At 54.4% G+C, this 21,184-nt stretch overlaps 1 protein-coding gene across 25 annotated transcripts in view; it reads right to left on the bottom strand.

The window, feature by feature from the left end:
* Nucleotides 1-21,184, bottom strand: part of INPP4A (inositol polyphosphate-4-phosphatase type I A) — a 158,334-nt gene that overhangs the window by 36,901 nt on the left and 100,249 nt on the right. For 23 of the 25 annotated variants that reach the window (XR_003003115.1, XR_003003114.1, XR_003003116.1 and 20 more), the window contains 9 exons: nt 19,127-19,257; nt 17,152-17,256; nt 16,560-16,668; nt 12,001-12,184; nt 10,529-10,747; nt 9,541-9,784; nt 5,945-5,977; nt 1,569-1,741; nt 644-767 (listed from right to left, as the gene is read on the bottom strand). Coding sequence is in view for 12 of the 25 variants with exons in the window: in XM_024743839.1 (XP_024599607.1) it covers nt 644-767; nt 1,569-1,741; nt 5,945-5,977; nt 9,541-9,784; nt 10,529-10,747; nt 12,001-12,184; nt 16,560-16,668; nt 17,152-17,256; nt 19,127-19,257 (1,322 nt within the window). In the remaining 13 variants the exon portion in view is untranslated. The remainder of the gene's footprint in view (nt 1-643; nt 768-1,568; nt 1,742-5,944; nt 5,978-9,540; nt 9,785-10,528; nt 10,748-12,000; nt 12,185-16,559; nt 16,669-17,151; nt 17,257-19,126; nt 19,258-21,184) is intronic. The other 2 variants (XM_024743846.1, XM_024743847.1) reach the window with 2 other exon arrangements.

Below are 21,184 nucleotides of genomic sequence, written 5' to 3'. Positions count from 1 at the left end.
GGTGAGAGCTGGGGGGAGGCTGGCCAAGTGCCTCACTTCTCCGTGAGTAAAGCCCACTACTGAAGTCCTCTGGCCACGTTAAAAAGCGCAGCTGGTGCGACCACGCCTTGTAGTCCCCGGCCCTTTCCTGGCGAAGGGAGGGGTGGGGGACCTACACGTGGGAACCTCAGAAGGCAAAGCCGGCTCTTTAGGCGTTGTGATCTTTCCGTATTCTTTAGATCTTTTGATATTTCTTCAATGTCTTAGAACTCCAAAGATTAACAGATACTTTAAAAAAAATTACCCGTTTTTACCTTCTAAGAAGAAATAAACAGAAAACGAAGGTGAGTAGAAGAGAGCATTTATAAGACAATTTGGAAATACCAACAAATTTTTTAAATACTCCTACTGTGTGACCCAGCAACTTTCCTTCTAATAATTTAGTGGGTGCAGAAATGGGCCACAAGCGGTGTGTGTGTGTGTGTGTGTGTGTGTGTGTGTGTGTGTGTGTAACTATATAGGGCTTTTTTTAGTTCTTTGTCACCTATTGGGGTCTTTGGATACATTTTCATCAGTACGTGTTACCTGTGTACCAGAAAACCACTCAGGGAGACGAGAGGGGCCACACACGGAGGCTCTCACAAGCCCAGCCCGGGCGGCTCACCGTAGGTGCTCAGCAGGCTCTCAAACTGGGCGAGCAGCCCGATGGTGTAGAGCTGCCGCAAGAAGCCGTCGTCGTGCAGGCAGTTCCTCAGCTTGATGACGAAGCCACAGATGAGCGCGGTCAGCTGCAGGGAACAGACACGGCCTCACCTCGCGCCTGGCCCGCCCCGGTTCCTGCACCCGCGTTGCTCTGCCTGTGGCGGCCCCTCACCGTCGGGGCCTGGGACCAGGAGTGCAGAGGCCACGGGAGGGCTCGCTTCCAAAGGTCCATCTGGTTTTGGTTCAGCTTTCGACCCGACCTTGGGGTCACTCCTGGTCCAGAACCTTCTGGAAGCCCAGAATGATTTCCCCGCGGTGAAAGGAAAGGCCTCTATGCCCAAAGATCAACACTCAGCGCCGGCTGGAAAGCGCGGTGCTCACGACGAGGGGCAGGAGTGGAGAACGGGGTGCCCCGTGCACAGCCCCGGCCTCGCGGGGTCAGGAAGCCGCACAGAACCCACCAAGCCTCTGCCGCCATTCCCTCTGCTAATCAGATTACTGCACCTGAAAACTGGTGATGCTCATTTAAGCTCTTCCCTCCTCTGAAGGGAAATCGAAATCACCGGAATAGAGTTGTGCCTGAGCGGGTCTAATACCTGCCGCTTTGTAAACCAGAAAACAGATTGCGCGTCTTCCCTCAATGAACTCCTCTGCAGGGAAGAACAAAGGTGGCACCAGGGCCGGTGTGACCCCAGGCTCCTTGGGGCAGGTTCCCAGGGAGCAGGTGTGAAGCCGGACTGTCCTGAGCACCTGCGATCCAGCAGCTCCCCTCCCCCTCCCTCCAAGGCCAACACCCAGGCCTCAGGCCACACGGGCAAAGCCACAGGCGGGAGGGCACAGCGCCACGCTGGTTTCCTCAACCGGCAGAGAGGGACAGGTTCACCTACCGTCTGGCAGAAGACCACGTCGCGGCGGTACTGCAGGCTCAGGAAGGTGGCGATGGTGGGAGCGCTGTCCTGCATGAGCAGGAAGACCATCGCCTTCTTGGCCTTGTCGCTCATCATGGCCACGCAGTCCGTGAGGGTGGTCAGCAGCGGGTACAGGGCCTCGCTCCACTCACCTGGCACGAGGGGCGGTCGGCTCAGACGGCGGCGCTTCGAAGGCCCCCGGCCCCCAGTCCCGCACCGGCCCTGCCACCCCGCCTGCCCCTCCCGCCTCTGCACGGCCCAGAAGTGGCGCCAAGTTCAGCCCCGGTCTCTGCCCGCCTAGCCTGAAGCTTCTCCAGCAAACGCACCATCAGCCCTCCTCGGGGACCGCCGACACCCCCTCTGGGGACTCTAACACACTCCCGGCCCCGACTGTTCCTTTCAAGGAAGATGACAGCGAGCTCTGGGAGTCATGACTCAGCAAGAACACACTGTGTCTGCGGAGGCCAGTGCCTCCCGGCACCGCCGTCCCTCGCGGGGTACCTGCTGTCTGGCTCTGATCCAGGTGGCGAGGCAGAGCCCCGGGCTTCCGGAGCAAGGCCAACCCAGCCTGGCCAAGCCTTTGCGCAGCGGGCGCAGGCCCCACCCACCACTGCGGAAGGACCCTCCCCGCCTACGCAGCCGCAGCCCTCAGCGTCCCCGCCTCCTGCGCTTTCTTCCCCGCCGCCACCTTCCTGCCGGACTCCCCCTATTCCTGGCTTAGTGGGGTTGTTCTGTTTTTGGAATATAAGGAAACTTTGACCCTGTACCAAAACAACTTTTTAAAAATAGAACCTCGGGAGAAAAACAGAGTGAAAGGTATTTTTGGCTTTGGCTCTTCTTGGTCCTTCCTATTTGGAAGACATTTAGACGAGAAAAGACATGCCCCCATCAGTTATATTTTTTTAACAGGCCACCAAGCCCAGAAACAGGCACTGGATCATCACCACTGGGTGCGCCCACTCGGAGCGCGGCGAAGGCAGTGGTGTGCAGCCCGGGCAGGGCACCCTCCTGTGATGGTGAGGGTCACAGGATGCCCGTGGCCGTCGCCCCACTCAGGACAGGCCCTGGCCTCGTGAGCAGTGCAGCTGCTAGGACGGTCAGCTCCGTCTCAGATAAACAGAATCTTAAAAAGATAAGGGAGCTGTGGCTCTGCTCTCTCAAACTGTGTGCTTCACGCTTTGCTGAGAAACAAGTTCAGAGGAACGCCCAAAACCTACAAAAGGACTGCCCTGCGCTCAGTGTTTGGTCAGCACAGAGTTTCAAGTCTACGTAGCCATTCAAAATTTGGAAATGATCTGAGTGTATGTATATGCAGACACACTGTACATGGACAAGGATTTCTATCTCTAGTGGAAAAAAGCAGGCTTACATTTAGAAAGTCTATAGCAAAAAGGTCCTGGCAAATAAATCACAATGAAAAAGAACCCTGCATGGAGGAGCGGAAAATGTGAGTCCCAGGCCCCGGCTGCTACTGAGCAGTGGTGGGTGTGCCGCAGGCAGGTCCCCTGACCCCTCAGCCACAGGGGCCCTTCGCGGTAAAACGGGGGGACTGTTGTGGATAATATCCACGTCTTTCTTCCTCTAAAATTCTCAGAGACCATGTTTTTGTTTCTTTGAAGAACTCTGTTGAATCCATGGCAATTATATTCAACAACTGTCAGAAAAGGCCAATGGGCATTAAGTTTTAATAGCCAAGTAGTTTGGGGAAAGGTAGGCAGTCATTGAGACTATGCTTCACCTCAGAAGTAAGTGCTCTTAGAGCAAGTGTTGCCAATTTTACTTTCTGTTCCACTTAACATGAATATATATATGTAATCACTATGCAACTCATGATCATTTTAACCTGAAAATGATCAGAATATACAAGTGGTCTTATTTGACTGAGCAAGCCCTCTGCATACAATTTTTTACTCTGCCTACTTCTGTTTAAGCAGGATCCCCGTAAGAATGACTTCGTTTTGCTGCATTAGAGAAAAAACAACAAACCAGACAAAAAAAAAAAAAAAGACACTGAAAAAAAACTGTAGAATTGGAAGAATGGTTAAAAAAAAGTACTCAGGGTTTGTTCCGGAGAAGAGATGTGGCCCTGGGCGGGAGTTGAGCCTGATGTCCGCCCAGAGAAGGGCTCAGCCGTGTCTGGATGGCTCCGGAGTTCAATGAGAGCATCAACCAGCCCTTAAGTCAACACCTGTGAGTGCCTCACTCTCTGTTTTCTCACTTAATCCACAGAGAGAGGACTAGTAATATGGGTAAGGAAAGCCTCAGAAAGGCTGTCTTCCCAGACACACAAAAAGAATGGCCACTTGTACACACATCTGACTACATAGCGAAGAGCCGCTGGGGATAATACATTTTGGGTCAACACGAGGGGCAACCAAACTTCAGAACTTCCAAACAAAATAAATTTCAGGGACAGTGATGAGATTTCTACCAGAACCTAGTTAAGTACAGGTGTCTGGGACGTTAGGGTTGGTGAGGGGGTTTACTCTGCCTTCTACATCGAGAAAGTCTGGCAATGAACAAAAAACACCAGTGCCTAAGCAACACCCATCGTGCTGGAGCTGATGCCCCTTGTGGGACAAGCTCCTGATCTCACTGCTCACCTGGAACAGTCACTGATGGGTCACTGCTCACCTGGACAGTCACTGATGGGTGGCCAATCCAGGACTATGCTACTTTAGGTAGCTTTGCTTTTGTGTATTTTCTTTTTTTCTCATTAATAGGGGAGGGAAAGGAGAAAGTAGGGAGAGAGAGAGAAAATGGTGTGTTTTAACTCAGACTAAATACAGCTCTGTAGGAAAAGCTAAAGGAACCCTTGGCAGGGGACCTTTTAGTCCATCCGACATCAACTGTGGACAGGCCACCAAAGCTTCTGGAAGTGACAGAGCTCACAGAAGACGAGGAGAGCTGTACAAGCCAGGCTGCCCGAGTGCTGCCTGGGAACCCGCTAGACCTCCCCTCGGCTCTACAAACTGCAGGGCTCGCAGAGCCGAGGAAAGCCCCGAACTGCCTCGGGCCAGGGTCATGAGGCCGCCACCCCCTTTCCTGGCCTTAACTGCTGGGGATGGTCACCGCCACGGGGTTCGGGGGAGACAGCGCAGCGAGAAGACACCGACCTGTCCCTGCAGGTAAGCTGGGGGGACTGGGAGTCCAGAGGCAGGTGGGAAGGAGCCAGGCCCAGGCCAGGGGAGGTGCTGGGGAGGGCCCAGGGAACCGGAGCTGGAGACCTGCTCGTGACCAAACTAACGTTTCTGGGGCGAGAAACTGAGGGGCTGAAAGCAAACTGGGGGGTTCTGGAGTCACGGCCGCGAGCGGAGCTGTGTGGGTGAGAGGATGTTCTGAAAGCTGACGGGAATAGTGCGGTAAATCCCGCAATCACAGCTGGCTGCACCCTAGACACAAGGCAGGTGGCCTGCTGTGTCATATTTACATGCAGTCAGGGGGCGGGATGTAATCCTCAGGCTGACTGGGTAGCTGCGTTTTGGAGTGTAAGGGGGAAAAAACCCCACAACATCGTACTTGGGGGTCTCATGCTCCCTCTGGGAAAACCACAAGCCACATCGAGGAAATTCGATATGAACTAGAGCAGGGGTCGGCACATTTTTCTGTAAAGGACTAGACAGTCAACACTTTAGGCTTTGAAGGCCACAGGGTCTCTGTCACAACTACCGGACTCTGGCACTGCCCCAAAGCAGCCGTGGACAGTACGTGAACGAATGGGCGTGACTTATTTCCAGGAAAACGGTATTTACAAGAGCAGGCGGTGGACGGGATTCGCTAGGAGCAGTGGTCTGCCGACCCCTGAACGGAGTCACAAACACTGATTTCTACATGCAAATGCAGTCCGAAAGATTCCATTTCTAGCACTAACTCCACCTGAAGCCCACAGCAGTGCCTGACAGGAAGTCTAAGGCTGCAGCCAGGCTCAGAAGAGAGGAGGCTGTGTGATTACCGTGCCACAGCATCTGGACAGCTACCTCTTATCTGCCTCCCCCTCCATGGGACGCTCGCAAGCTCAGGTGAAATCACAGGAAGCGTCACGTACCATCGTGTACCTCTCTTAGCCAGGCCACCCACTTCAGGAAGCCTAATGCGCTCGTGGACGCTAACTTCTGAAAAGGGTTTAGGACGGGAAAGTGACAAAAACGCATGTGGTAGCCTGCTTCTGGCCACAATACCAGCCCGACTGGCCCCTCGGCAAACCTAAGAAAAGTTGCTACATCCCTCACAATGAGGAAACTCCTAAAATGTTTTCCTGACTCTGGGAGTACAAGGTAACCTTTGACAGTTTAGCTACAAACACGCCCTGAATGTTAAGAAGACATCTGCAGAAGCCTTGAACAGAAACCACGTACCTGGGCTGGACTCTTCAGGAGGGGGACTGCAATCTGCACAGAAATGGAGGGTGACATGGATGATTAAGGAGCGGCACACGGTTCAAACACGAGCAACTCAACGCTTAGTGCAACTGCAGCAGCAGCTGGCAGTAAGCCGGCTAAACTGAGCCTCGGGGAAGAGGCCGGGGGCCTGCCTGCCTCTTCCCCAGGAGTCACACGAAGGTGGTCGGGCTGCCTGGAGCTCCCTGCCCGATCCACCGGTGGTCAACATTCATGTTGCTGGTACTTCAACATGACACACTCTTCGGGAAGAGCAGGTTAACGTGTCACAATGAGATAAAGCCCCCACGTCCATCCCATTGCATGTGCCGGAGCCCACGCTGGCTCACGACATCTGGAAGCAAACTTGCAGTGAGAGAGACTGACCGGTAAATCGAGCGTGCAGCTCAGAGCCCACCGCCCTGACTGACTCTAGAGCCCGGGCTCAAGGTCGGCTGCTGAGATCCAAAAGGTTAGGGTCCAGTCATGAAACCCATATACCAGACACATGCATGCCAATCTTTACGATGGTTAAGCCAAATACAAAACGTTTATGATTGAGGGAAGTCTAGAATTGGAACATCCCTCCAGGTCCCTCAAAGAATACCAAGTTTAACTCAATTTCACCTACACTGAGTCACATCGGGAAGTACTCATTTCAAGTTCTCTTCTCCCTTAAAAACTCTAAAATTCCTGGTTAACTGGGTGTGCCACCTGACACAGACAAGTTTGAAAACGGATCGTTTGGGCTAAAAGCTTATTTTATTTTATGTCTAAACTTTTCAGTTCAAAGAATGTTTTAGGATCCTGAAACAGGTAGTTTCAGATCCTCAAGAATAACTAGAACCAGCTGAACGGAGACTCTGACAACCTGGATTGTCCAGAAGGGTGGTGGCAGGGATCTTCTGTCTAATCGTCTTTGGCAATGACTTCTTAAACTGGCCAACGGGACAGAAAATAGAGCAAAATTAAAGGCCTCTGTATGTTGAAGACTTCAGCGTCTTCACTGGAGCGCAAATATCCTGAGACTGCCTACTTCACAAAGAGGGAAACCACCATGGGGTGTGTGACGCACAGTGGTGACTGTTCAACATCTGTCTGGCTAAAATCAGAATTACCCCAGGCCTTGGAAAAATACAGATTTCTGTCTCCCCATAACCCTTCCTCCAAGATCCCGAGGCTCTATGAGGAGAAGGGTTTAGAAGCCTGTCTTCATGATCTGCAGTGATCCCAAACTGCTGGGCTGGGACCATGCCTGAGAAGGGATCAGGGGTTAAACCCACCGGGTAGACTCATCCTTCAATCAAATGGGAGAGAGGGATCTCCTCTTAGATCACAGAGGCCCCTGAGATTTGATGCCCACTGTGGACTGCTCCACACACATGCAGATTTTAGCACACAATCTCAGGGGTACGTGGACCTGGGGTGCAACCCATAGATCTCAGGTTAAGAGAAACCTGGTCCAGGGTTTGAAGGACTCTTCGGGGATGAGGAGAGCAGGAGAGAGTGTGTCGGGGAGGTAATGGAAGTCACCAAATCCTGACAGCTTGCAGACGGGTCACTTGGTGGAAAACCAGGAGGAGTGGGAGGCTCACGGAGCCTCTGCGGTCCGTGCTGAGGGGGACTGGTCAGTGGGCCCTGCGGAGCCCTGACCCCAGGCGGGTCTGAGGCAGGGCGACTCCTTGATGAAAGATGAAAACCAAGGACCCAGGACAGGGTAGAGAATTGGAACGAAAAGAGAGAATGCCTTCAAAGAGGCATGGAGTTGTTCACAGGCAGTAAATACGCTGGTGTGAACACAACCCCGCCCATTAGGCCAAAACAAGTGCCCCAGGAACTTGGAAGGGCATCGGGAGTCACGACAGAGCCCAGCTCTGGTCCCTGAGGACAAGAGATTGAGTAAAACAAATGGCTCACAGTCTGGCTTTTCCAGATCCTCCTGATCATGCCGAGGTCTGAACGGCTTCCCGGCTGTGCTCAGATGTTTAACTTAAGGACCGTGTGCAGGTAATTTAGAGGCATATGGTTTCATAAGTTTCTTTTGAGCGCTGATCAGCAGAGTCAGACTCTCTCAAACGCTTCCTACTCCCATGAGCACAACAGAGCTGATCTGTATGGCACACACAGGTACAAGTCAAGCCCTAAATATCACAAATAAATGCTCCTTTAAGTAACTTTAAAACTGCACTTAAATTTGTCTATATATTTGAACAATATGGGACGTGCCTAGAAAAAGAGGACATTTCAGTTATGAATACAACAGTATATCCAGTTAAATGAACTATCTCCTGCATTTAAAAAAATCCAATCAGTAACTTTTTTTTAAATCTGCAGAAAAATGTTTAAATTGCAAGCAAGACAATATTAAAGAGAAATGAGCAATGAACTTTCAGAAATTTTTTTAAAGAAACACAATAAAAAAAAAAAAAAAAAAAAAAAAAAAAAAAAAAATGAGAGCACGAACAAAGACAAAACAGTTCCATGAACCAAACACAGGTTTGGGGAACTGAAAGTCGAACCCCTCACAGATGGCAGAGTGGAGGACGGGGACACCGGGGAAACACAGGCTCAAGTGAGAGCGCACCCTGGGGACAGACTGCAGGCGGACTGGAGGGGGAGGGCGTCTGACAAACCCAAGGAGGATTTACCAAGAGGCTCCGACAAGGGAGCGAGACCCTGCCTTGAATGAAAGCTGCCCGGTTCAGAAATGACAAGTCCCACTGCCAGCGGCCCATCCCTGGCCCAGCTGGGCCTTAACCCACCCAAAGGGGGGCAAGGAGGCGGCGGCAGCAGCTGGATCTCAGCTGCCTGGCACACAACCCCATCATCTCTTCCGGGGAAAGGCCAGAGCTGCAGGGACCAGGGACCCAGGGGCTCGGCAGGCACGAGGCCCCCAGCTGTAAGGCGACAGCGGGGGCAGAGCGTCTGGTCATGCCCTGCGTCTCCGCAGGCAGCAGGCTGTTTCTGAAGCATGCTGCTTCACGCCAGCGTCCTGCCTTCTACCGAGAGCCCCACCTTGGAGGCGGCGCCGAACAGAGGAACCTAACTGGCCCCCCCAGACGTGGGAGCGGGGCCCACCCTCTGACTGGGTTACGAGCAAGGCCCAGGGCAGCAGGCCTCTGCCGGATAAAAGTGCGCCCAGCCAGTGACAACCAGCCTTTCCAGACGAGTCCGCTGGGCCTGCCACCAGCTCTCATCCAGAGAGAGCTGCACGCCTCACGTTTTCCTTGATGCCTGATGCAGTAAGCAATCTCACGAGAAAGGCATCTACCGTTCGGCCTCCTTCGGGTTCCCAGACTGGCTGACAAACGAGCAAAGTCCAGGAGCCCCACCCTCCCGGACGTGGCAGCGTGAGCCCGCAGGGCCCTGAGGACCGGCCTTCGCCTGCAGGCTCACACGCGGGCCCCGCAGCCGTGAAGGCTCGGGGAGCCCCCGCCCCCACTGCTCTGGGTGCCGCGACACCCCCTCTGCTGAGAGGCCTCCCTGCAGTCTGCGTGGCGGGCGTGGAGTTAGAGACACACACGAACACACGGACAGCGCTCGAGGTGGAGGTGGGAAGCGGGGTGCGTACGCACGTGTGGTCGGGTGAGGGCGGCATGCGGTGGGGGGGCGTGGCGAGGGGGGCGCGTCGCAGAGGGGGTCCTCCGGTCGGATCCAGTAGGCCTGGCTGCCCCGGTTACCTTTCCTTCCTGCGCAGCTGCCGGTGCCGGGGAGGCTGTGGTCGCAGCCCTCGCCCTGCAGGCGCTCCCGCTGCAGCAGCTTGTCGGCCCGTTGGATGATACACTCCAGGCTCTTGTCCACGTTCAGCCACACCTTCTCCTGGCGGACCCAAGGGGCGCGGGGTCAGCTCTCCCAGCAGGAGACGCAGGGCAGAAAGCAGAGCCCGCCCCCGGGCACCATGCCCACTGAGACCCCGCAAGACGCAGAGAGGGCGAGACAATTTGGAATCCCCCGTTAAAGCTGCATCTGCTTTTCCAAAGACAAGTCGATGTCCCGTGGGCGTCAGTTTCAAAGTTTGGGGGACGTCTGCTAGTCACTGTCCCGGAGGCCACTGTGGGCACGAGGGCCACGGGAGCACCCTCGTCCCCTCCTCCCTCCCCGCAGACCTCGTACAAACACCGCAGGGGACTGAGGTCTTCTGGATGGAGGCGGTGGGTCGCTCCGCATGGGGGACGGGGGCGGGGGGGGTCCCTGCAGAAACCCAGGCAGCACTCAGGACGCCAGGGCAGGCCTGGGGGAGCGCGCTGCTGCCGCCGGTAATCCGGTGCCCCCAGGACGACACCGCCGAAGAACAGTCCCAGCAAACGACAAACACGAGTCCGTGATGTGTCACTCCCTCAAGGGGCAGACCCTGCTCTCAGAGCCCACCCAGCGGAAGCAACATCGTGACGGGATGTCAGGGCGGCGTCTTCCAAATCCTCATCAAGCTGCCCAGCACCTCAGCTCCCAGTGGAGGCCGAGGGGGCAGGGCCCGGGCTGGGCCCGACACCCGCGAGGGAGCGAGGCCTCGCATTTTCCAGGCCGGCTCAGTGGCAGGGTGACGGGCGGGGGCGGCAGACTCACCCACTCCTCCTCGTGCCAGTCCACCTGCAGGGAAGACCGGCTGTTCCTGCCCGACCACCTGGCCATGAGGGTGTCCTGGTCGTTCCTCAGCATCACCTGCTCCTCCTCAGTGGAGGTGGGCGAGGCCTTGGAGGCGATGTAGTCGGGCCGGGCCGCGTTCAGCCCGTGGATGGAGGTGGCCAGCAGCTTGCAGTCGCACACGGTGACCAGCTGCCGGGTCTGCAGGGACACACGCACACCTGGCCGCTAAGCACCCAGGTGGGGCTGCGGGGCCCGGCCTCTCTGAGCACCCAGCCCGCCCCCTCCTCCCTCCCGCACGGTGCCCACACCCCAAGAGCTGCAGCCCTCGGGACGGCCGAGGCTAAAGGCTGCCTGCCGCACGACAGGCCCGGCTGAATCTCGGCAAGAACTTCCCAAAGAAGCCCGGAGAACGCAAGGAGGACGACAGGGAGGCCAAGAAGCCTCTGACATTCTTGGATCCCGGCCAGCCTCTGAGCCTGACACGGCTGGAGGAGGGGCCCGGGGTGAGCCCAGTGCCAGCCTTCACTGGCTTCCCAGGCTGTCCCTCCATCCCAGGGCACAGGCCTCACTTCAGTTTAACCGCTGAAGTCTTATGCTTCACATCTAATACCTGAAGCCCCGGGCAGCGGGATTCCTGGCATAGCACGTGCGGTTCTGGGGAATTCTGCACGCAACAGCAGCTCTGTGGCTCAGAATTTGACGTCTGACAACGTCACCTTTATTTTATGAGTGGATTTAATCCCTGGCACTCAGTCTTTTTACTGGGCAAACACATGGGAAGGATACAAGACATTCGGACGGGGAAAAGCAGCTCATCCCAGTGAAGCAGGTGTGTGTGGGGAAGTGTGACCAGAATCTGTGTGTGCACGTGTGTGTGCTTGTGGGCACGTGTGTGTTTGGCGGAGGCACGTACGCTGAGAGAGACACTGAGTCACGTGAAAAAGCATCATCCATCAATTTTTAATCAGGATCAGATGACAGTTAATTAGAAGCTGGTTTGTGGACTATATATAAGCCAGTGAAATTATACTGTTCTTATATTATGTGCGTATAATAATTCAGTTTCTTTTTTCGAACGGCGAGTACAACGGAAATGTGGCCCCAAATGTGCCGGGTAGGCAGTCACTAAGGAAGCAGAGGAACTGTCCCAGCTTCAACAAGACCCCCGTGCACGTGTAGGGGCTCCCTGGAAAGCCAAGTGCATGAAGCCACAGCTGAGACTCCTGAGCTCCGGGCTCCGTTGCTGGTCTGCCCCCATCCAGCTCTGTGACCACGGGCCAGTCACCAAGCCCCGCCCCAGGCCTTTGTGGCAATAGGATCTGAAGTCAGACCTTCAAGGTCATCCCAGTGTCACCATTTGTGTGGACAGCTCTAGGCACACATGAGGTGTCCAGGGGTATTCAGAAACCCAAGGGACCCCCACCCACCTGCAGCAGGGTAGCCTCTCCTACCTTGTCTGCTAAGATGGCGAGTGTTCTTTCGAGGCCAGTGGCAGACCTGTCCTTGGCCGCCCTCGAGAGCCTCTCTGCGTAGTAACTCACTTGGGTTTTCAGGGTGTTGATCTGGGCAATGATCTCCTTGGCTCTGACAATGTCCTGTGGTATGTAGATGATGGACTGGCAGCTGGACGACGTACTAAAAAGGATGAGAACGGCTTCTAAGGGGTTCTCTCGAATCGGTGGGGATAGTAGCACCTCCCCACCCCTGCCCACAACCAACACGAGGTGAAGCCTCCTGTTACTCAGGGCTGTTTCCTAGGCTAGTCTAGTTGTTGGTGGACAAGAGGAAATCTCAGCAGATCCATTCTGTCTGTACAGTAGAGGCTTGAAATGTTAAAATACAGTTAAGCCTTTTATCCATGTTTGCATGTATCTGTATTCTTACTGTGTTTCTACCTGTGTGTACAGATGTTGAACCCAGTAGTTGCCTGGATGCTCATAACCTTTCACCTAAGAACCTCTTCTGTCAGTTTTTAAGCAGTACCTCAGTGGAGACCTGCTGACACCAGAGTGGCTCACACCTCAGTGAAGGGAGACTGCAGTAGGGGCTGGACTTTGCCAAAAGAAACCTGTCTTTTCATTTGGCCAATCAGGACTTCAAACTTTCTGTGCACAGACCCACACCCTCCCTCGTGTGTCTACCCCAGCAAGTCCCCAGAACACTGGGCTTCCATCCTCTCTCCCCTGCTCCGGGACTCCCCTGCTCAATGTTCCATCGGATGAAGGGGGGCATGGAGAACATGCCAAACTGGAGAGGCCAGGCCTGGACGCCTCACTGGCTTTGAAAACCAGTCCTTCCCTCGTCCCCCACTCCCTGCCACCGAGCGGCATGTGCATCTCGGGATCTGATGTCAAAGCTACTGCCCGGCACAAACACCAGCCTCTGGGGATCCAACTCCACGCCCCTGGCTTCGTGGGACCTTCTAGATGGGGATGGTAAATTGCATGTCTCTTAGCTAAGATCCCCAATCAACCCAATATTATAAGTTTATTTTTCAGACCACCTGAGGGAAACAGGGAGACGTATAAGGCAGCCATGCTTCATGTAAGGAGGGGCCCTGACTGGTCCCCTCGAAGAGCTGCCCTTTGAGTTCAGGGGAAGAGGGAGGACCACACCCCCCACTGCTGCCCCTGGAGGTGAGGGTCACACGGTAGGACTGAGCCCTTTCCCTGCTGGGCTCTTTCCAGGGTAACCCGAAGCTGGGTCACCAACAAACCGCCCTGCCCACTCCCCTGACGGACTATGGGGTAAACATGCAAAAACAAAAACCGAAGCACCCCAGAAAAAAACAACACCCCAAGCCCAGACACCACAGTGAAAAACGATGGAGCTGCCGGAAGCCCATGCAGCAGGCTGCGGTCAAGCCTGCACGGCACGAGGTGCGCACGCTGCTTTCCAACCTGCAATCACTGCCAAATGAATAGCTACCATCCAGGACAACTGAGTCTCAGGAACACGATCCGAAACAGGGTTTTTAAATTTATTCTTCCCAGGAGCCAGTATTTAGAGAACACACGGAACGGGCGCTGCACGCACACGTACACGTGTGTATGGAGACGGGTGTGTTCACTTCAGCAGATACAAAGCCTCCGACAAGCGGGACAGAAAGCATCACCCCGCTCACTGTGTGCTCCCACAGAACCTGTTAGTAACACGGGAAGGACGTGGCGGGGGCGAGGAAGGATGCACTTCAAAGAGCCGCTGTTCATGGATGACTGTGAACACACGAGCGTGGCCTAAACGGGGGGCAGCCGCAGAGCCTCAGCCACGGGGGAGGGTGTCCTCAGCGTGCAGCACCTCCAGCAGCGTCCGCCCTGCCACGGCCCCTGAGCTGCTCCAGCTCTACGACGGCAGCAGTTCTGAGGGCTACGGGTGCCTCACGAGCCCCAGGGCTGAGCCCCTGTTCTGGGCCGGGGCAAGTGCCCCGGGCGGGTCTGGGGAGGCCTGGAACGGCAGTGGGGACCCCAGGCAGCAGGCATGGTGGCTTCTGGCTGCCATCTCACTGTTGGTGGAAAAAGTCACTTGGTTGTATTAATTGTTGGTTTGCCCTCCAGGGATAAAACTGGCCCTAGTAATACTGTTTTACAAATCTCCATTAACTATTAAATACCATAAAAATGTAAGCTGGCTTCATTCCTACAAGACGTGAAGGGAAACTGAAAACTGAAAAGCCACAGGTTCTTGTAAAAGAAGCCAGGAAGGGACTCCCAGACGCACCAGTGGGTTGACTTGAAATCCCAGCACCTGGGGACCTGCCCGGCCTGGGCTCCTCATATCCTGGAGGAACAAAACTGGGTCTTCGCTTCGAGTGAGCACAGCAATGAACTGCTACCAGACTGGGAGGGTTTGACACAGCAGACTGGAGATGGGCTATTCATTATCACAGAACATTGCAGTTGGAAGGAGAATTCTGTCTATGAGGCTACAACTAGGAGCCCACGGGGGCACGGAGGGGGAAGCACCTCAGAGGAGGGGACAGTCTCTCCGCACGAGAGCAAGACCCAAACACACACTCTCCACAGACAGAAAACTCACCAACACTCCTCAAAACTGCTAAAGAAAAGAACCAAAACGAAATATTAGCAGCTTGTTAGCAAACGGCAAATGCAGAACAAAAATTTAAAAAACAAGTTCTCTTTCGTCAAAATTCTGGAGATCATTTGTCGAGGCCCCGACTACAGGGGCCTGATTAAACTCAAGAGCCCAGCACGCTCACTGGTGAGAGCAACGTCTGCGCATGTGCTCGAGCCCCAGGGAGACGTCCCATGCGGGTGAGTAACACCTGCGCCGAAAGGAGAGCTCCCCTGGTGCAAACCATTCCTGCAGGTGGTTTTACGACATCAGTAGGACATTAAATAAAAATGTATATATTAGAAAAATGCTGTGGAAGTACTTAGGGAGTAAGAGGTACTGAAGTTAACATGCCAAACACTTAGGTATCAACACCCCAACCTTCCTGGGACAGGGACAGCCCTCTTGAGCAGCTTTCTCCTCCAGGGCCTCCACGCCAGCCTCAGGTCACACACTCGCACCTCCACGCGGCCACATGCAATGGTGCGACAGACACGCGGCTGGCTGTGCAGAGTGTGGTGGCACAGGAAGCTCGCCTTTGTCCTAATTCCCAGGGAAGCACCGCGTCGGTGAGTCCTCGGGGGGATCTGGTGGCCTGGCTTGTCTGTCCAGGGAGGAGCCCTTGGTGGGGACGAATCAAGGTCGAGGAGGCTGCCAGGGGCCTCCCAGAGATGCCGCCCAGCCCTGCGCTCAGCTCTGACCCGACTCCCCAGCTGCTCTCCGCCAGCCTGCTGGCCCCTTGGCCCCTGACCTTTCTTCCCAACCCGTGCAGTCCGAGGTCACCTTGCTCAAGCCCTGTCCTGACTCCCGCCCTGGGGCCTGAGGCTCCGGCCAGCGCTAAGCCTCCTTCGACTGCCCCACGGGTCCTCCTGAGGCTGGCGGGCCTTGGCCTCACCGTCCTCAAAGCACTGGGCTCCCGCCCCTCGAGCCCACGTTCCACGCAGACTGCCCCGTCGTGGCCCCAGCTTGTTCCTTCTCTGCAGCCCCACCTTCTTCTCCGGGCCTCGCCGCCCCGTCTCCCCCAGAACCTCGCTCCATCGGTGTCCTCTGCCGTCTCCCCCCACTTGCCTTCATCTCTCCTATCAGCCAGAGCACGGGCTCATCTCGGTCACCTTCTGCGCGCCTGAGGCCTTCACGCTGCTCTTCCACCTCACGGCCCGAGGAGCCCAGGCCTCGGCCACACGCATGGCATCCACTTCCTACACCCGCACCCCCTGGTCAAGGTAAGCCTGGCGCGTGACGCTCGGGAAGATCACCCACGCCTCGCGGCGTCCAGCTCAACAGCTCGGTTTAGCGCTCTCTCCCGTCCCCTCTGATCCACAGCACAGCCTGCACCCTCCGCTCGCCGATTTCCAGCAGGCTCCAAGCGCTGGTGCTGACTTTGCCCCAGGGCCAGGCCCAGACCCGTCAGCTCTGGTCACCTGCACGCCGCCTGCGCCTGCCCGGCCCCTCCCCTCGGCTCCTGCCCCCAAGGCCCCGCCCCTCACCGTGAGCTCCGCAAGGCCCGCCCCACCCCGCCCACCTCCCAAGTTCCTGCTCAGCGTGGTCAACTCCGCGCAGCCCCTTGAGCCTTTCCGACACTGACGACCTCTCCCGGGCTTCACGCTTTGTGACCTTCAACCTACCGACCAGGGCCTGTAAAGGGCAGCCGAGCCCCAGCGTCCAGGAGGGCCGCCGCCTGGGGCGCTGCTCTCCAGGTGCATTTCCATCCGCTGTCATTTTACAGGGACAGGACCACGGCTAGGGTGCCTCGTCACCCACCCAGCTCAGTCACACACACACAGAGCAACACAGGGCCCGTAAGGCAGCTCCTCCCGCCCCGCAAAAGCAGATCGGATGCTGGATGTTTTCTGTGGTACCCGTTTTGACTTTCTTTTTCTTTAACCTAGGAAGCGTCAGACGGCAGTACAAGGACAACAAACACCCTCCAAGAACTTACTGTTTCTTGGTCTCTTCAAATTTGTGCAGCTTTTTGCGGAGACCTCCTGACTTAAAGCCTTGGCAGTGTGCTGCTGGCGCTCCGATGGTGACAACGTCGTAGTTCTGATCTGAATGACAGAAAGCTCTCCTCCATTACTCTGGGCTCAGGCCTGTGGACGAGCCAGCTACAGGGACACGTGCACAGCTCTGGGATCCCCCGCCAGCCCACTTCCAAGCAGCCTGTGGTTCCCTCAGTCGCACAGCCCGGGCTGCCCGAGGGCCTCTGGAGCCAAGCACCATCATCTCGGCTACGAGGGTCCTGTCTCAGGGGAGAGTCACACAGGGCAGAGGGCAACTACCCAGCGACTCAGCTTGCATCCCACCTTCAGAAGGGTGACCTGTGGGCAATTTTCTGACACAGCAACACAAAGGGAAGCTGGAGGGGGGACAATCGAGGGGAAGGGGTCTGAGCTCTCCACAGAGGCCTTCCGGAGGCCCTTGGGCTGTGCCTTTGCCGAGCGCCCAGCAGCAGCACACACAGGGCAAGCTGGGGCAGATGTGGGGCAGCTCAGGGAGAAAAGAAGTGAGATGTGATCCAGCAAGACGGTTACCTGATCCTCCATCGTCCTGAACTCTCATCCTCTGTATGTGTAAGTTTGTGGGAACAAATTCTAACTTTTTATCTGCTTTCAAACTGCTTGCCTTGAACGAGGGACCTGAGGAATGGAATGTGAGAAAATAAAGATGGTCAGCCCGTATCCCCCATTCATGAACGGTGGGTGGAGAAGGGACAGTCTGCGGGTACTGCTGCAGGTATGCAGGTGTGTGTCAGCAGTGGCCTCAGAAACTCTGAGCTGCCCGTGAGCACACTTCCTTCCCAGACGATGGGGTTCGAAAGGTTGAGGGAGAGCAGCTCCCGGCCAGGAGACTGGTTCAGGGTCCTGGGTGGTGAAAGGGGCCTGGTGGATCCACCCTCGGAGGCTCAGGAGCGACGCCGGGCCTTCCCATCGGCAGCTCTCAACCGACAGGTCTGACACAGGGACAGGATTCCGTGCAGCACGATGTCGGCACCACTATAAAAAGCAAGTGGGCCCGTGCCAGGAAGTGCCTGTTCCAACCGTAGAGCCCGCTGGCATCCAAGATCTAAGAAACCGGCGTGACGGGAGCAACACTTCTCAATTCTGAAAAGCCATGAGAAGGTCTGCTCATCACCCCAGGTCTATCAGATGAGCAAACGCTACACAGCCTCGATTCTGGCCTCCGGAAAACACGCTAACATGTCCCCTTGCACATCCTGGGGTGGGGCTCAGGAGTTTGGACCATGTTTTCTACCAAATATTCACAATCTTATTTCTATAATTAGAATACTAAACTAATTAAGTAAAGAACTACTTGCCTAGAAAAAGAGACTATAGAATACACTAACAACCAGGAGAAATAAACATTCCACCTAGTGAAAAAAGACACATTTATTTTGCCAGTATGCAAAACGCAGACCAGCCACTGTCCGCTTTGCACTTTGCCACGGGAGATGGTTCTCTAGCTACTGACGGGGTAGCCCATGGACCCCCGGCACTGGCATCCTGGGAGCCTGTTATAAATGCAGAATCCCAGATCTGCTGTTCACGAGACTCTCTGGAGACTTAGAAGCACACTGACATCTCAGAAGCTCTGCTCTAGAAGAATTATGGTGGGGGCGTTTCAGACTGTCCCAGGTAACAAGCATCCAGCACGGGCAGGTCCCTAAGTCCCTTCAGGCAAACGCTGCCATTTGTCTTAGAAATACACTTAGATCTGTTCTTCAGATTCAAACCAAACCCAGGGCACCATCATCTTGTCATCACTCCTGTAAACCTGGATGCTTCTCAGCCAAGTTTAGGAACGGGTTCCTCTGTGCTGTGCCCACGTTAAGGGGTTACGATTTTCTTTAAAAGCTGAAATTCTATTATAAAGAGGGGAAGGAGGGAAGAATCTGAAGATAGAGAATAAAGTAATAGAAAACCAAAAAAGTCACTCCATTTGGAACCAAAAGGGAATGAGTTAATAAGCATAGTCTTCTAAACCTACCCTGAAAATGTTTTGAAAATCAAGTGGCATCTTTCAAGAAGAAAAGATGTGTCTATATTTCACTTTCATTTTTGAGTCTTAAAATGGAGAGCTCCACTCAGACAATTCATATGTAAATATAAGGACCGCTAAACAGTTAAACCGGGAAATCTAGAAAACCCTGCCTTGCTTTGTCTCAAGGCAAACGGCCTGCATCCTTTTGGCCATTTCACTGATGCTAGACCAAGATGAAGAAATAAAATGAACCAACAGCCTGTGACTTTGTCTTTCCTGAATTTCATCCTACAGCGGTTGTTTTGGCAGATGACACCATGGAAAGAACTTTCGATGCAATTCACACATTTGTCTTCTCAATTAAGATCTGAAAACTCCATATTTGAGAGAACTCACACCTACATGAGAATCTATTTTTAAAAATCCATTAGAGTGTCTGTCAGTGGGAATGACCCTGGGTTCCAGATTTCCAGCTGGGAAAATGAGAGCGGGTGAGCCATGGTGGGGTTGAGAGCGGGCACCCACCTTTGTACTGATGGAGGTCGGTCAGGTTCTCCTGGTACGTGAGGATGATGGTCTGGTACTGAGTGACGATCTGGCGCCGGAGGCTCTCCCAGCAAGGGGACAGTTCCCCCAGCTCCTCCAGTTCACACACTCTGCAAGAAGACACACGCATCAGGCCATGGCGCCGGCTCCCTCCCAGCAGAGGCTCAGGAGTCCTGACCAGCCAGGAGGACAGATGGATGTGGACGCGTCATGCCCAGGGAAGGCCCTGCGAGTCTGGAGGGGCAGCAGCAGGGCAGGACAGCAGACAGCTCCAAGAGCGGCTGTAAAAAAGGCAGACCACTGACCACGTGGAAACTGCACAGACAGGCTTTTCAGAGGAACTCAGTCAAATGTTCAGGGAAAACTAAGAGAAGGAGTGAAGAGGGGAGTGGCTCCACCACGGCCCCCTGGCGACCTTGCGTGTGTCCAGAGGCCACAGGGGCGTGAAGGCTTGAACTGCAGCCTGAGTCTGACCCTCCCGGAGCACAGGAGGATTGGAGCCTGAGGGCAACTGCTACAGGCTCTCCCCACCCGTCCATCCCCCCAGCGCGGGGCTGTCACTGCCTCCTGGATTCTGGGAGGCGGGGCTTTCTGCCCTCACCAGAGCAGAGCTGCAGAATATAAAGCTGTCCCGCGAGCCGGGCTGCTCAGCAATGGGGGTCCCGTGGCTCCTGCTGCGGCCACCAGGCCCCTTATGTTTCACTGTCATCCTATTCGGGTCCGGGACAAGGACCCTGGGAAGATGGCAGCTTTAGCTATCGTTCCCTTTACTACCTGTGTAAGTAACGAACTGTCTAGATCTAAAAGTGCATAGAGAAGAAGACAAGGGAAAAAAAGAATTTGTTATATCCACAAAAATGAAAGCTGTTTAAGAACTGAAATATAAACTTCTTAGCTCAGCAGGAAATAAGAGCTACATAATCAGAATAATGAACACAAAAAATGGATTCAAAAAAAAAAAGGATAACCATTTTAGGAAACTGGGGGGGAAGGTACAAAAGACCCAAAATCCTCTTCATAGGAAATCAGCAGTTAATCTCTGAAGTTGATTAATTAAGAGAGCACTCTATACATAAATCTAGAAATATAGCAGAAAACACTAAAACGGCTAAAAGTGGTTGTTTCTAGGGAAGGAGACCAGAAAGTTGAGAATCCCAAGAGTTATGCTTTTCGTTAAAAACCTTTTTGTGCTCCTTGGCGTTTTATACTATGCGCGTTTTCCTCTAAGGGGGGGAAAAAGCTAAGTTTATAGAAGTGTTTAGGAATCTACTAAATTTTCTAAAGTTAAAAAAAATTTTAAAGCTGTGCCATTTTATTATTATTATTACTAATCAATAAGATTAATGTAAAAGAACCCTCGGTGCAGGCAAGGCTGGGTGGGACCGATGTCCCCGTGGGTTGCCGGCTGAGTGGCCCCACTGGCCTTGGGTCTGCAACCGAGCCTGTCTGCCTCAGCCGCTGCGAGCCCTTCTCTCTCCGTGTCTCTGCCCGTGTGTCACGTGGCTCCTCCTTGTGCTTCGGGTGTCAGCTTAGTGTCACCGTCTCTCAGAGGCCTGCCCCGGCCACCCTCCTCCTTCTCACGGTCCCTTTTAAGTTCTGCACACCAGTGACCCGTCTGGGCCCCGTGTGGCCCAAGTTCTGTTACTGTCTCCCACGGTCCACCTCGCTCATCAAGACCCCCGCCTCCCCACCACAGTGAGCAGAACACTGGCCATGTGGTTGGTGTGAGAAACAACAAAACCCTCCAAACCGACACAATGAATGAATGAACTCTTCCGAGTTATAATGCACCAAACAGTGGGAAATTATGCGTAACTAAAAATTTAGTGAAACTGAAGATATATAGAAAAGTAGATGGTAGCTATGTAAATATATTACAAATATGGAAAAGCTGAAAGGACGTTTTAAAAAATTAACTCTATAAAATATACACAGGGCATCCCTGGTGGCACAGTGGTTAAGAATCCGCCTGCCAACACAGAGGACACGGGTTCAAGCCCTGGTCCGGGAAGATCCCACGTGCTGCGGAGCAACTAA

The sequence above is a fragment of the Neophocaena asiaeorientalis genome, unplaced genomic scaffold (genome assembly GCF_003031525.2).
Source record: "Neophocaena asiaeorientalis asiaeorientalis breed wild unplaced genomic scaffold, Neophocaena_asiaeorientalis_V1.1 scaffold114, whole genome shotgun sequence".
Classification (NCBI taxonomy): Eukaryota; Metazoa; Chordata; class Mammalia; order Artiodactyla; family Phocoenidae; genus Neophocaena; species Neophocaena asiaeorientalis.
This window is presented reverse-complemented; position numbering and strand designations above follow the sequence as displayed.